At 51.9% G+C, this 12949-nt stretch overlaps 1 protein-coding gene across 1 annotated transcript in view; it reads right to left on the minus strand.

Moving 5' to 3' along the window:
* Nucleotides 1–12949, minus strand: part of MRGBP (MRG/MORF4L binding protein) — a 29248-nt gene that overhangs the window by 12868 nt on the left and 3431 nt on the right. The window contains exon 2 of the mRNA XM_010836655.1: nucleotides 11854–11915. Within this exon, the coding sequence (XP_010834957.1) occupies nucleotides 11854–11915 (62 nt within the window). The remainder of the gene's footprint in view (nucleotides 1–11853; nucleotides 11916–12949) is intronic.

Here is a 12949-nt window from a genome sequence, read left to right on the forward strand (position 1 = left end):
GTGAAAGTGCTGCACTCAATATGCCAGCAAATTTGGAAAACTCAGCAGTGTCCACAGGACTGGAAAAGATCAGTTTTCATTCCAATCCCAAAGAAAGGCAATGCCAAAGAATGCTCAAACTACCGCACAATTTCACCCATCTCGCATGCTAGCAAAGTAATGCTCAAAATTCTCTAAGCAAGGCTTCAACAGTACGTGAACCGTGAACTTCCTGATGTTCAAGCTGGTTTTAGAAAAGGCAGAGGAACCAGAGATCAAATTGCCAACATCCGCTGGATCATCGAAAAGGCAAGAGAGTTCCAGAAAAACATCTACTTCTCCTTTATTGGCTACGCCAAAGCCTTTGACTGTGTGGATCACAATAAACTGTGGAAAATTCTGAAAGAGATGGGAATAGCAGACCACCTGATCTGCCTCTTGAGAAATTTGTATGCAGGTCAGGAAGCAACAGTTAGAACTGGACATGGAACAACAGACTGGTTCCAAATAGAAAAAGGAGTACAAACTGTAGCAAATTCTGAAAAAGATGGAAATCCTAGACCACCTGACCTGCCTCTTGAGAAACCTATATGCAGGTCAGCAAACAACAGTTAGAACTGGACATGGAGCAACAGACTGGCTCCAAATAGGGAAAGGAATATGTCAAGCCTGTATATTGTCACCCTGCTTATTTAACTTGTATGCAGAGTACATCGTGAGAAATTCTGGGCTGGATGAAGCACAAGCTGGAATCAAGATTGCCGGGAGAAATATCAATAACCTCAGATATGCAGATGACACCACTCTAATGGCAGAAACCAAAAAATAACTAAAGAGCCTCTTGATGAAAGTGAAAGAGGAGACTGAAAAAGTTGGCTTAAAACTCAACATTCAGAAAACTAAGATCATGGCATCTGGCCCCATCACTTCATGGCATATAGATGGGGAAACAATGGAAACAGTGACAGACTTTATTTGTGGGGGGGGGCTCCAAAATCACTACAGATGGTGACTGCAGCCATGAAATCAAAAAGCACTGCTCCTTGGAAGAAAAGTTATGACCAACCTAGACAGCATATTAAAAAGCAGAAACATTACTTTGCCAACAAAGTTTCATCTAATCAAAGCTATGGTTTTTCCAGTAGTCATGTATGGATGTGAGAGTTGGACTATAAAGAAAGCTGAGCACCAAAGAACTGATGCTTTTGAACTATGGTGCTGGTGAAGACTCTTGAGAGTCCCTTGGACTGCAAGGAGATCCAACCAGTCCATCCTAAAGGAAACCAGTCCTGAATATTCATTGGAAGGACTGATGCTGAAGCTGAAACTCCAAAACTTTGGCCAACTGAGGTGAAGAGCCAACTAACTGGAAAAGACCCTGATGCTGGGAACAATTGAAGGGGGGAGGAGAAGGGGACGACAGAGGATGAGGTGGTTGGATGGCATCACTGACTCAAAGGACATGAGTTTAAGTGGACTCCTGGAGGTGATGGACAGGGAGAACTGGCATGCTGCAGTCCATGGGGTCACAAAGAGTTAGACACGACTGACTGAACTGAACTGAACCAAACAACTGTTGTCAAGGATGTGGGGAAATGGCAACCCTTGTACACTGTTGGTGGAAATTAAATTAGTGCAGCCATTGTGGACAACAGCAAGGAGGTTTCTCAAAAAACTAAAAATAGAACTACCATATGACCCAGAAATCCCACTCCTGGGTATATATCCAAAGCAAAACAAAACAAAAACACTAATTTGAAAAGGTACGTGTACGCTGATACCAGCATTATTTACAATTGCCAAGATATGAAAGCAACCTAAGTCTTCAATAACAGATGAATGTATAAAGAAGATGTGTATATATAGAGAGAACTAAAGAACTTCTTGATGAAAGTGAAAGAGGAGAGTGAAAAAGTTGGATTAAAACTCAACATTCAAAAGACTAAGATCATGGCATTTGGTCCCATCACTTCATGGCAAGTAGATGGGGAAGCAATGGAAACAGTGACAGACTTTATTTTTGGGACCTATATATATATATATATATATATTTGGGACCTATATATATTATATACACCGTTTTATATATATAAAACGGTATACTGCTGCTGCTGCTGCTAAGTCACTTCAGTCGTGTCCGACTCTGTGTGATCCCATAGATGGCAGACCACCAGGCTCCCCTGTCCCTGGGATTCTCCAGGCAAGAACACTGGAGTGGGTTGCCATTTCCTTCTCCAATGCGTGAAAGTGAAAAGTGAAAGTGAAGTCGCTCAGTCGCTCAGTCATGTCTGACTCTTAGCAACTCCATGGACTGCAGCCCACCAGGCTCCTCCATCCATGGGATTTTCCATGCAAGAGTACTGGAGTAGGGTGCCATTGCCTTCTCCAATGGATAGCCATAAAAAATAACGATATTTTGCCATTTGCAGCCACATGGATGGACTTGGAGAATATTATGCTAAGTGAAAGAAATGAAGTCAGACAGAGAAGGATACACTGTATGTTATCACTTATATGTGGAATCTAAAAAATGAAACAAACTAGTGAATGTAACAAAAAGAAGCAGATGCAGATATAGAGAATAAACTAGCAGTTACCAGTGGGGAGAGGGAAGTGGGGAGAGGCAATACAGAGGCAGGGGATTAAGAGGTACCAACCACTGTGTATAAAATAAGTTACACAAACATATTATTCAACACAGGGAATATAGCCAATATTTTATAAAAACTATAAATGGAGTATAAACTTTAAAAACTATAAACAACTATATTGTACACCTTGAAGAAGGAAATGGCAACCCACTCCAGTATTCTTGCCTGGAGAATCCCATGAACAGAGGAGCCTGGTGGGCTACTGTTCATGGGGTCACAAAGAGTCAGACATGACTGAGTGATTAAGCACATATTGTACACCTATAACATATAATATTGTACATCAACTATACTTCAGTAAAAATTAATTAAGGGAAAATGACGCTGAGCCTCCTCCCCATCTGACAGTGAGAGAGCAAGTAGAGTCACATGACAGATGCGACACCAAAGTCGTTGCGCCCTGTGTGTGTGAGGAGCTATGTGGCTCCCCTGCCCTTCCTGTGTAAGGTGGGAGGTATGTGGTCACACCCTTGGGGGCTGCAGATGGGCAGAGGGAGGAAGCTCTGGGAGAGGCTTGTGGGGAGAGGGGAAGCTGACATGAAGTGCGTGGTGGGGGGTGTGCGTGTGTGCGCACATGTGTGTGGTGAGGAGGAAGCCTTGTGGAAGTAAGCCCCAAGAAAAAGGAATAGAATCCACAGAGAATGGATAAAGAGCAAAAGGTACTTTGTATTAAAAGCAAACTTTGAAAAGAAATAAAGCTACAATCTACCTACCTTTCCATCTATCCACCATCAGCAACCTTGCCACAGTTCCCTAGTCAAGGACAGGACCTGAGCTCCAGAAGCCACCCTCCTGTGACCCCTTCCTCCTAGCTCGCCAGGCAGGCCTGTTCTGGTCCTCCTGTGCCCCAGGGGCCACAAATGCCTGCCACCTTTGCCTGTCTCTCTCCTGCCCGGACTTCAACTCTCAGGTCCCAGGTTGCCACCCCAGGGGCCTCCCTCTGGTCCCCAGGCCGAGACCTGGGAGGAGGATCTGGGGGGTTGCTGGGGGTCCTGCTTGCCCACATCAATCTGCTCAACCACGGCAGTCCTCTGGCCTTATCCTGAAATCTGGACCTGGAGGACAGCTGTCACCCTAGTCCCGGGCTGAGGAGCCTACAAGGGCAGGCTCCTGCATCCCCACATTACGCCTCTAGGGGGCGCTTCCCACCCACTATTTAGACCCAAATCTAGGCTCCTGCAGGCAGGGACCCAGAGAAGGCGTTTCCTGTTCTCTGGGACCTGGCCCACCCAAGAGAGCCAGTTAGGGTGCTTTGAAAAGGAAGTCCAATTCCTCAGACCAGGGACACAAGGAATCACTGTGATGACCCTGGGGATGTCTGTCCTGCCCGCTGGGCCAGCCTCCGTGGTCAGCACTCTTCCCTCGTACAGTTCCCACCAGGCCACCCACGGGGCCCAAGGCTCAGTTGCTGGTCACTCCTGACTGGGAGGTTGGCTTCTTTTGAGAGGGTTGCCAGATTCAACTTGTAAGAACAGAGGATGCTCAGTCAAATCTGAATTTCAGATAAACAATGAATAACTTTGCAGTATACATATGCCCCAAACATTGCACAGGATAGACTTATACCCCAAATTATCCACAGTTTATGCAAAGTTCAAGGTTAACCAGGCATCCCATATCTTATCTGACGATCCAGCTGCCTTTGAATCATCTTCTGGTCTGCAGCTGCCAGGTCCATGATGTTCCATTGGCCTCCCACTGAAGTGACTGTAGAGTGAGAGACAGGGTGGCCCTGGCACTACGGGGGGCTCATTAGGAGGTGTAGAGGGGACTGAAGACAGCCAAGGGGAGCCAGGTCCTGGCTGCCAGGCCTGGTATTGTAGGGGCCCAGGGCCCCAGGGAGGGTGCAAGCCATCCTTCTTGAGGGACGGATCCTCAGCTTGTTTGTGCCAGGAGAAGCCACCTGGAAGCCTGTCCACGTGTGCTTCTCGAGTCCCTGGGCCTGTGGGAGGGTGTGCAAGTTCTGATGGACCTGGGCTGCTCGATTGGCCTCTTGCCAGCAGCCTTGGCCTCACCTGGGACTTGTCAGCAGTGCAGGCTCTGCCTCCACGTGCATATGCATGCACACACGTGCACACACACATGTACGTGCACACACATGCACGTATACACAGCTCCCCCTCCAGAGGTCTCGGAGGGGAACTTGGTGGGAGATGCCTCCCGACTGCCTCCCTCGCTCCTTCCAGCGAAGTGGGGAATGAACTGAGCTGCTGCTTACCATTTTTATTTTCTGGTCTCTTGAGGGAAGTGACTGCACACTTTCTGCCTGTTGCGGGATACGTGCCTGTCACAGCCCTGGGTCACAGCCAGCTGTTATCGGAGCCGGCCCTGCTGGAATGGTCTTTGTCTGGCTGGTGTGTTGCAGCTGTGAGGACTGGTCGCCTCACCTGTGACAGCAGGGACTGAGCAGACAGGAAGTGGAGGGAGGGTTTCCCGGGCAGGGGCTGTCAACATCCCCTTTGTGGTGGGGAAATGAGATGGGCTGGATGTTCCAGGTTAGGGGCCAGGCTGTGTGCTCTATTCCTGTGACACCAGAGCACCCACCCCTACCTCTTACCTCTCTTAGGGTGGGGCCCCTGGGACAGCACTCATTTTCCCTTCCCCTCCCCCTTCCTCCTGTGGTCCCAGGGACCCCTTTGCAGGAGTATCTTCTGGGGGAGGGGATCATGGCTGAGGGCTGGGGGGTTCGAGGTGTGGGGAGGGGGCCTGCCAGGTGCAGAGGGGAAAACAGAGCTGAGTGTGACTGCTGACAACATGCTTCATTCTCAGCTTTTCCCCTTACGTAGTCCCACCCCGGAAGGGTGGGCAAGGAGCAGACCTTGATCTCTGGAGGCTGGCATTTCACTGAAGTCGGCTGTGAAGACCCCTATCCCCAAGATGACTCAGAGCCACTTCAGCACTGCGTCTGCCTGCCCCCCCAAGAGGCCCTCCTGATCCCCTCACACTCTGTTCTTTTCTTTTAAATGAGGGTTTCCCACTGTTGATGGTGAGTCCAGCATCATTTTCCACAGTTATTCTCATCCATTTGGATCTGCTGGAGCCCAGGGACAATTATGACTTCAGACTCGCTGCAGGATGGTGATGTGATGAGCGCAGGATGCTGTGGAGGCTGTGCCGGGGTGACCAGTTATTTCGGCTCTCAAGTCAGTTTCAGTGGCACTGGCCAGGCTGGAATATATTCAGAACAATGAAATCTTTCCCCACTAATTCAGTTTCCAGAAGCCAGCTCTGCTTCCTTGCGCACAAACAGCAGAAGGAGGTGATTCTTTGGGTCAACGTGGAGAATGGTAAATGTTGTCTGTAAAGGAGCGATTCTTTCAACAGCAAGAAAAGTCACTCTGCGTTAAGATCCCTTCTGCTCCACACTTTTTATGGACCTGGGTTCCACAACATCTGGGTCTCGGCCTGGTTTCTGTCCACTTTGAGAAGGGAGGACATGGGCTCTGAGGGTCAGGTCGTGAGCATGGGCCCCGGTGGGGGTGGGTACAAACTGCAGCTCAAATATGGACACAATGCAGGGCAACAAAGAGGTGACCACTGGGCTCAGGGATGCCAGGCAGGACTGATGCAAAAGGCCTCTCCTGGTGACATCTCAGGACCCAGGGACAATAACAAAAGACAGGAGTTTAAGAAGAGGAACAGGCCTGGCCCCTGGGGACTCAGACCCAGAGTGATGGCTACCTCCAACCATCGGTGTTCACAAGGACACTGATGCCAAACTAGAGCCAGCCAGCCTGCGTGTTCTGCAAGCTTGGGGACCAGGTGCTGTCAGGCTCAGGGCCTCCCTGGGCACAACAGCTTCCGGAAAGAGGCCGTGTGGGGTACGCAAGCCAGATGTGACCCCTGAGGGGAGAACAGGCACAGGTGCTTGGTGATGGGTAGCGACAGACCTGCATCCCTATCCCGGGCCTAACACAACACCAGGCTTCTCGGAAAATAATGTCTCCATCATCATAACCTTTAGGTGCTGTGGATCAGCATTACCTGATTAGAATCTCTGTTGACCAAAGAGGAAGTCTTGACTGTGTCATGGAGCAGAAGGCAAAAGTCCTGGATCAGATATGTGACGGGACGTGGTGACTGGTGGCAGGGGTGGGCGGATGGTCTCCAGGCTCCACTGTGCTCTTAAAAGTTCAAAGGCATCCCATACAAGATGGAAAGTGATACTCTGGCCAAGGGAAATGGCGGGGGTGGGGGGATGTCAGGAAGGAGCATCTGCCGCAAGTCTACTGTTGTTGAGAACATGTGCAACATTGAAAAATCACAAAATAAAGATGACAGCAGATTTAAGGTTCTCACAGTCACCTTGTGTCTTAGCTTGGGCCGTGGTAATGCACCCTACACTCTTGGGGTCTTATCCACAACTGATGTTTATTTCTCACAACCCTGGAGCCTGGGGGCCCGAGATCAGGGGGCTGGCACAGGTGGGTTCTGGTGAGGCCTCTTCCCAGCTATACACAAGAATCTTCTCCTGGTGTCCTCGAGAGGTGGAGGGGGTGAGGGAGCACTCTGGGGTCCATTTTACAAAGGCACTAATGCCATCGTGGGGCTCCATCCTCATGACCTCATCACCCCCAAAGGCCCCACCTTCTAACATGTCACCTTGCTGGTTAGGGTTTCAACACATGAATTTTTGGGGGACACTAACAGACCACCAGGTTTTCCCAGGTGGCGCGAGTGGTAAAGAACCCACATGCCAATACAAGAGACATAAGAGGTGTGGGTTCGATCCCTGGGTCGGGAAGATCTCCTGGAGGAGGGCATGGCAACCTACTCCAGTATTCTTGCCTGGAGAATCCCAGAGACAGAGGAGCCTGGTGGGCTACAGTCCATGGGGTTGCAAAGAGTCAGACACAACTGAAGTGACTTAGCAGGCACATGCACACTAATAGGCCATAGGGACCTGGAAAACCTAGGAGGAAACCCTGAGACAGAGCCCTCAGGAAGTACAGAGGGTAACAAGAGGAATCTGAGGAGGACCTGGCCCAGCAGCGGCCCAGACAGCTGTGAGAATGCAGTGCTCAGCCAGATGCCGCCGGGAGAGGCTGTCACCATGTGATCCTCCCCTCTGGACCTGCTGTGCTGTCTGAACTTGCTTTTTACTTTTATTGAATAATTCAAGTCCATGAAGGCAGTGATCTCAGACAGTCGAGGAGAGGATCCTTAGAGAGACAGAAGCTGAGAAGCAAATGTGGGCAGACACAGCAACCTCACGGGTCTGGAGGTGGGGGTGGGGTTGGGCAAAACACTCATATGAGTCACGCAACTTGAGTTTGAAATTATTTGAAATTTAAATACAGAGAGATGGAATGGGGCAAAAGACACATGAAGGAAACCTACCAGCAGTAGTCTTTGTTTCATTTAAAAAACAGCATTGTGTAATTTCATACATGATCGATTCCCAAATCCTGGCCTTTCTAGTACTTCAGAGCAAGCCTTTCTGATTAAACTAATTCCCCAAACCTGCTTTGCGAAAGCAAATAATTTCCATTTCACAGATGGAGGTGGTCAGCATGTGGTGAGGGGGAAGGCAGAGGGGAAATGAGAGGACTATCGAGGCTGAGCCCTCGGAGGATCTCATGGGGTCACCAGGGGTCTCCCAGGAGCACTGGGGGAATATCTGAAAGGGCCACATAGCCCCAGCGATGGGGTGGGGGGCCTGTTGGGGTGGGGGCCACTCTGGGATTCTGAGAACTCATTAAGAGATAGGTCCTGGTGCTTCCGGAAGCTTCCAACATTGTTTGGAGAAATGAGGTCATGAAGACCCACCTGTCCCTCCATCTTATACAGGAGGGGGAGGACCCCCGAGCCTCAGCCTGGGCTCTCCAGGGCTCTTGGCAGCAGCAGAACCCACTCTGTGATCCTGGGCAGCCCCTGCCCGCCTGGAGCCAGGACAGTGTGGGCTGTGAGCGTGGTCGGTCCCAGGATGAAGCGTAAGGTGGGGGCTGTCCTCATCTAGGGTCCTGGTTAGGACTCCTGCCCGCCTCTGGGCACTCAGCTCCTGCCAGCATTAGCCAGGGCAGCTCCTGGCACATCCGAGGAGGCACAATGCAGGATGGCTGGGATGGCCCCAGCAGGCAGGTTTCCACATTCATTCTCAAAGACAGCACTGAGGCTTTGAAAACTCTCCATGAGAGAGCTCACGCCCATCCTGGCTGGAGGCCTTTCTTCTGCCCTGCGTCTTCTCCTTCATTTGTGTGTTGGGAGGTAGCAGAAGGGACCCTAGCTGGCTCAGGTGTCAGGGCTCCCAAAACTGACAGGGAGCAGGGGTGCTGGGGCAGGTGGGGTCCCCTGCTCTCTACCTCTGTCCCTCCAGTCCAGGCCCCCGTGCTGGGAAGGGGGGTCACACTGATTGTCACCAGCTGGATCAGCCTCAGCAGGTGGGAAGGCCGCCCCCTGGGGGATGGGTGGGAGGGCTGAGGTACTTCCAGGAAGGGTCCCTATGCAGCTCTCTTCTGAGAACCCTCCATCGCCAGGGCTCCAGTTCTGTAACTGGGTCCCAGGGGCCCTGCCCTTCCTTGTCAAGGGCACCCACACACACCCTCCTTGATCTCAGGTTTGTGTGAGGCTGGGGCAGGGCGGCCGTTCATGCAGAGCTGGTTAAGTCAGAACAGATGGCAGTGTCAGGCCTTCCTGGGATCGAGGCGAATGCCAGGCTCAGAGCCCAGCATCTCCTGGCATTGGTCTGTCCAAGCCAAGCCATGCCCCATTACAGACCCTTCGGTTCCTCCATCTGAGGCTCGGGGTCTGAGAAGTGGACAGCAGTCCCCCTGGTCCCAGGCAGGGTGGAGGGCTGTGAGCCTGTCCCCTCCATGGCAACATGGGCTGCTGCCTGTCTGTTGGGCACTGGAGCCTGTCTGGCCCAGCCCCACTTGCTGTGATGACTGTCCTCACCAGAGATGTGGGAAGTTGGGCTTTGCCTTTGTCTGAAATTTCCAAGTAATTAAGGAGAATCTACTTTCTGGTCATGGAGCTGGAGGAAAAAGGCGGGTATTGCTGCTTTCTGAGGCCTCAGGGAAGCTGCTGGATGTGTCATCCTGGGGAGGCTGGGGGAAGGTGGGGTCCCCATGATCTGAGCCTGGACACAGAAGCCCAATTCCATGGGTGTACCAGCCGGAGGGGGCTCAAGGAAGAAGCCCATCCCTGGCCAGCTGCCCCCATGGCCTTGGTGCTCCGCTGCACTGTGGATCCTCCCAGTTCCTGAAATTCCTGGCGCATAAGGCTGCCAAGCCTGAGACAGTGAGCAATGATACTGTGACTCCGCTGGGGGAGATTTCAGCACTTGTCATGGCTTCCCAAGAACCTGACACATCACAACTGACTTACAAAGTCCTCAACAGATGCAACCTTCCCTGAGGCCCCACTGGGGGCTGTGGGGGAGGTGCCTCTGTTTCCTGATCAGGAGCTTCCCCAGAGAAGCAGCCGCGAGGGGGAGCCCCCCATACCTGGGGGTGGCTGCAGTGGACATGGAGCTGCCCCTCTCTCCTGCCTCATCACCTGGTCCTCAGGCCGGGATGCTGGGGGCTCTCAGTCACCCTGTCCCACCCTCATTCCCCCCATTCCCCTCCCACTGCATCAGCACCTCCCTGTCCCCCACCCTCTCCCAGCACTCAAGTACCCTCCAGGCCCAGCTTTCCCTCCTGCTGTGTCCTAATCTCTGACCTCCCAGCAGACTTAAAAGAAAATGCAGAATTTTTTTATTCACGATTGTTGAATCCAGCTAGTGTGCATCCAGGTGCCCACTGTACACTCTCTCAGCCTTTCTATATGTTTGACATTTTTCATCATAAAGAACTGGAGAATATAAATAGAGTTTCTATGCTGATGAAGATGATTATTATAAAAACAAGTAATCATGACAGGGTAAAGAACATTCTGGCTAAAAAGTCTGTGTGGAGAAGCCACCCATGCCCTCTGCCCTGAAGCTTGGTTTTCCATCTGTAATTCCCCTAGTTATAAAAAAAAAAAAAAGCCCAAATGGAAGCCCACTCTGTCTCTTGCTGGCCCTTCGCTTTATTTTTAACACAACCACTGATCACAAATAGGTTCCATTTCAGCCCATATAGATTTGCCTCATTTGGCAAATATTTGCCGAGTGCCGTGGTGGGTCAGGCCTGCTCCTACCTGCAGAGGCCAGGGGTGGACTGGATCCCTCTGCTTGGGTGTCTGAGTGAGGAACACCCCAGACATGCAGCTGTCCTGCCCCAGGCTTGCTCTGTACACCTGTGGATGCTAACAGCTGGAGCAGATTTTGCTGCTGCTTGGGGCCTTGGTGCAAGCCCCTGCTCCCCCACCCCTAGAAAGAGCCTATCAGCATTCCAGCACCATCTCCGAGGGGTCCTTGGTGGAGCCTCCAGAACCCACAGATGTTCTCACTGCCCCCTGACCTGCTCTGGGATCACCCCCAAAGACACCTGGCACCTTTTTCTCCAGCTGCATCCTGGAACTAGCAGGAGTGTGTGTGCATGGCCACGTCCTCCCTGCTGCCTCCTCACTGCTGACTGTGCTGACCCAGGCCTGCCCTGCCCTCCAGCCATCATCCTCGGGAGTGCTGTAGAGAGCAGGGCCTTGCTGGTCTGGGAGCTCAGAGGTGTCCGCTCCCTGAAGACAGGGAGCCAGAGACCCTGTCCCATCTCCCTCGTGGCCCCCAATCCAGATTCAGGATGCCACCAGCTCAGGACAAAGCAGGTGACAGCAGCGCAGCACCCAGAATCAGGCAGCGGTCCCTGCGGGGGGAGTCCTGGGGCGGCTGAGTCAGCTCCCCGTCAGTGCAGGCTCTCATGTAGATGCAGCCTCTGCAGGCTCCCAGGAGAGGGTTAACTCAGGGCTCACAAGCGAGTTGACCTGCACAGCAGGCTCACCACACAGGGTGCAGGGACACATTGCAAAAGTTTCTATTAACAGCAAAGAAGGGAAGAGAACGTGGATTTGCAGGAGCTGTAGCGAAGCACACAGCAGGCCATGTATCAATTCCCAGATTCCCCGGCAGCCACAACAAGTGACTGTGACATGGCAGCACCAAACAGCATCATTTACCACCTCATGTTTTGCAGAGCAGACGGTCCCTCTGCTTGGTCCTACAGGCTAAAATCACAGGGTTGCCTGCTGGGCTCCACGCGGGAGGCTCTGGGAAGAAGCCAATGCCCATTCATCCAGGCTGGGCTCCTGCGGCCATGCTGGACCCACTTGGGAGTCCAGGAGCCTCTCCCCACCTTAACCTCACCTGCCAAGGGCCTCCACCTGGGACCTGGCTCCAGTGAGCAAACCTGTCGTGGAGGGACTGAGCTGCAGAGAGAGGCAGACGGCTGGGTGCTCACAAAAGGGCCAGCTGGTCACTCATGTCCCTGTGGGGGCTGTCTCCAGGGAGAACCAGAGGGGAAGAAGGGAGGGGCCATGATGTGGTGTCTTTTTATCAGCTTTGCACCTTTTTCCTGCTGCACGGTGTGCATGTATCACCTATTAGAAAAATTGTTCATATATGTATGAAAAAGGTGTGTTTTAAAAATTCATGTCTGACTCTTTTGCAACCCCATGGACTGTAGTCTGTCAGACTTCTCTGTTCATGGGATTTCCCAGGCAAGAATACTGGAACGGGTTGCCATCTCCTTCTCCAAGGCATCTGCCTCATCTAGGGATCAAACTCATTTCTCGTGCGTCTCCTGCATTGGCACCACTGTGCCATGTGGGAAGCCTTGTCACATACAGTTCATCCTAAATCTACTTGGTAATGGGGGTGACCGTCTGTGTTAACTAATTGGCTTTTTCCAAAGGAAAAAGACACCTCTAGTGTCTCTATGTGGAGAAGGCAATGGCAACCCACTCCAGTACTCTTGCCTGGAAAATCCCATGGACGGAGGGGCCTGGTGGGCTGCAGTCCAGGGGGTCGCTAGGAGTCGGACACGATTGAGCGACTTCACTTTATTTTTTCACTTTCACGCATTGGAAAAGGAAATGGCAACCCACTCCAGTGTTCTTGCCTGGAGAATCCCAGGGACAGGGGAGCCTGGTGGGCTGCCGTCTATGGGGTCGCACAGAGTTGGACACGACTGAAGCGACTTAGCAGCAGCAGCAGCAGCAGCAGCAGCAGCAGCAGTGTCTCTATGGCAGGAGGTAGTTTGGGGCCAGGCTCTTGCCTCCGCAGGGGCTGGGAGAGGGGGGCAATTGTACTTCATGACTGCATCTGAGACAGAGATGGCTCTAAGCCCCCAAGGAACACAGACTGGGCTGGGAGCTGGCAAGAGGCTTATTCTGCTTTTAAAGAGAGGCTTGTTCCTCTCAAAGGGAAGTACGATACCAAGCTTTCTAAAATAAACGCTTGA

Source organism: Bison bison, unplaced genomic scaffold (assembly GCF_000754665.1).
Source record: "Bison bison bison isolate TAMUID 2011002044 unplaced genomic scaffold, Bison_UMD1.0 scf7180017864063, whole genome shotgun sequence".
Lineage (NCBI taxonomy): Eukaryota > Metazoa > Chordata > Mammalia > Artiodactyla > Bovidae > Bison > Bison bison.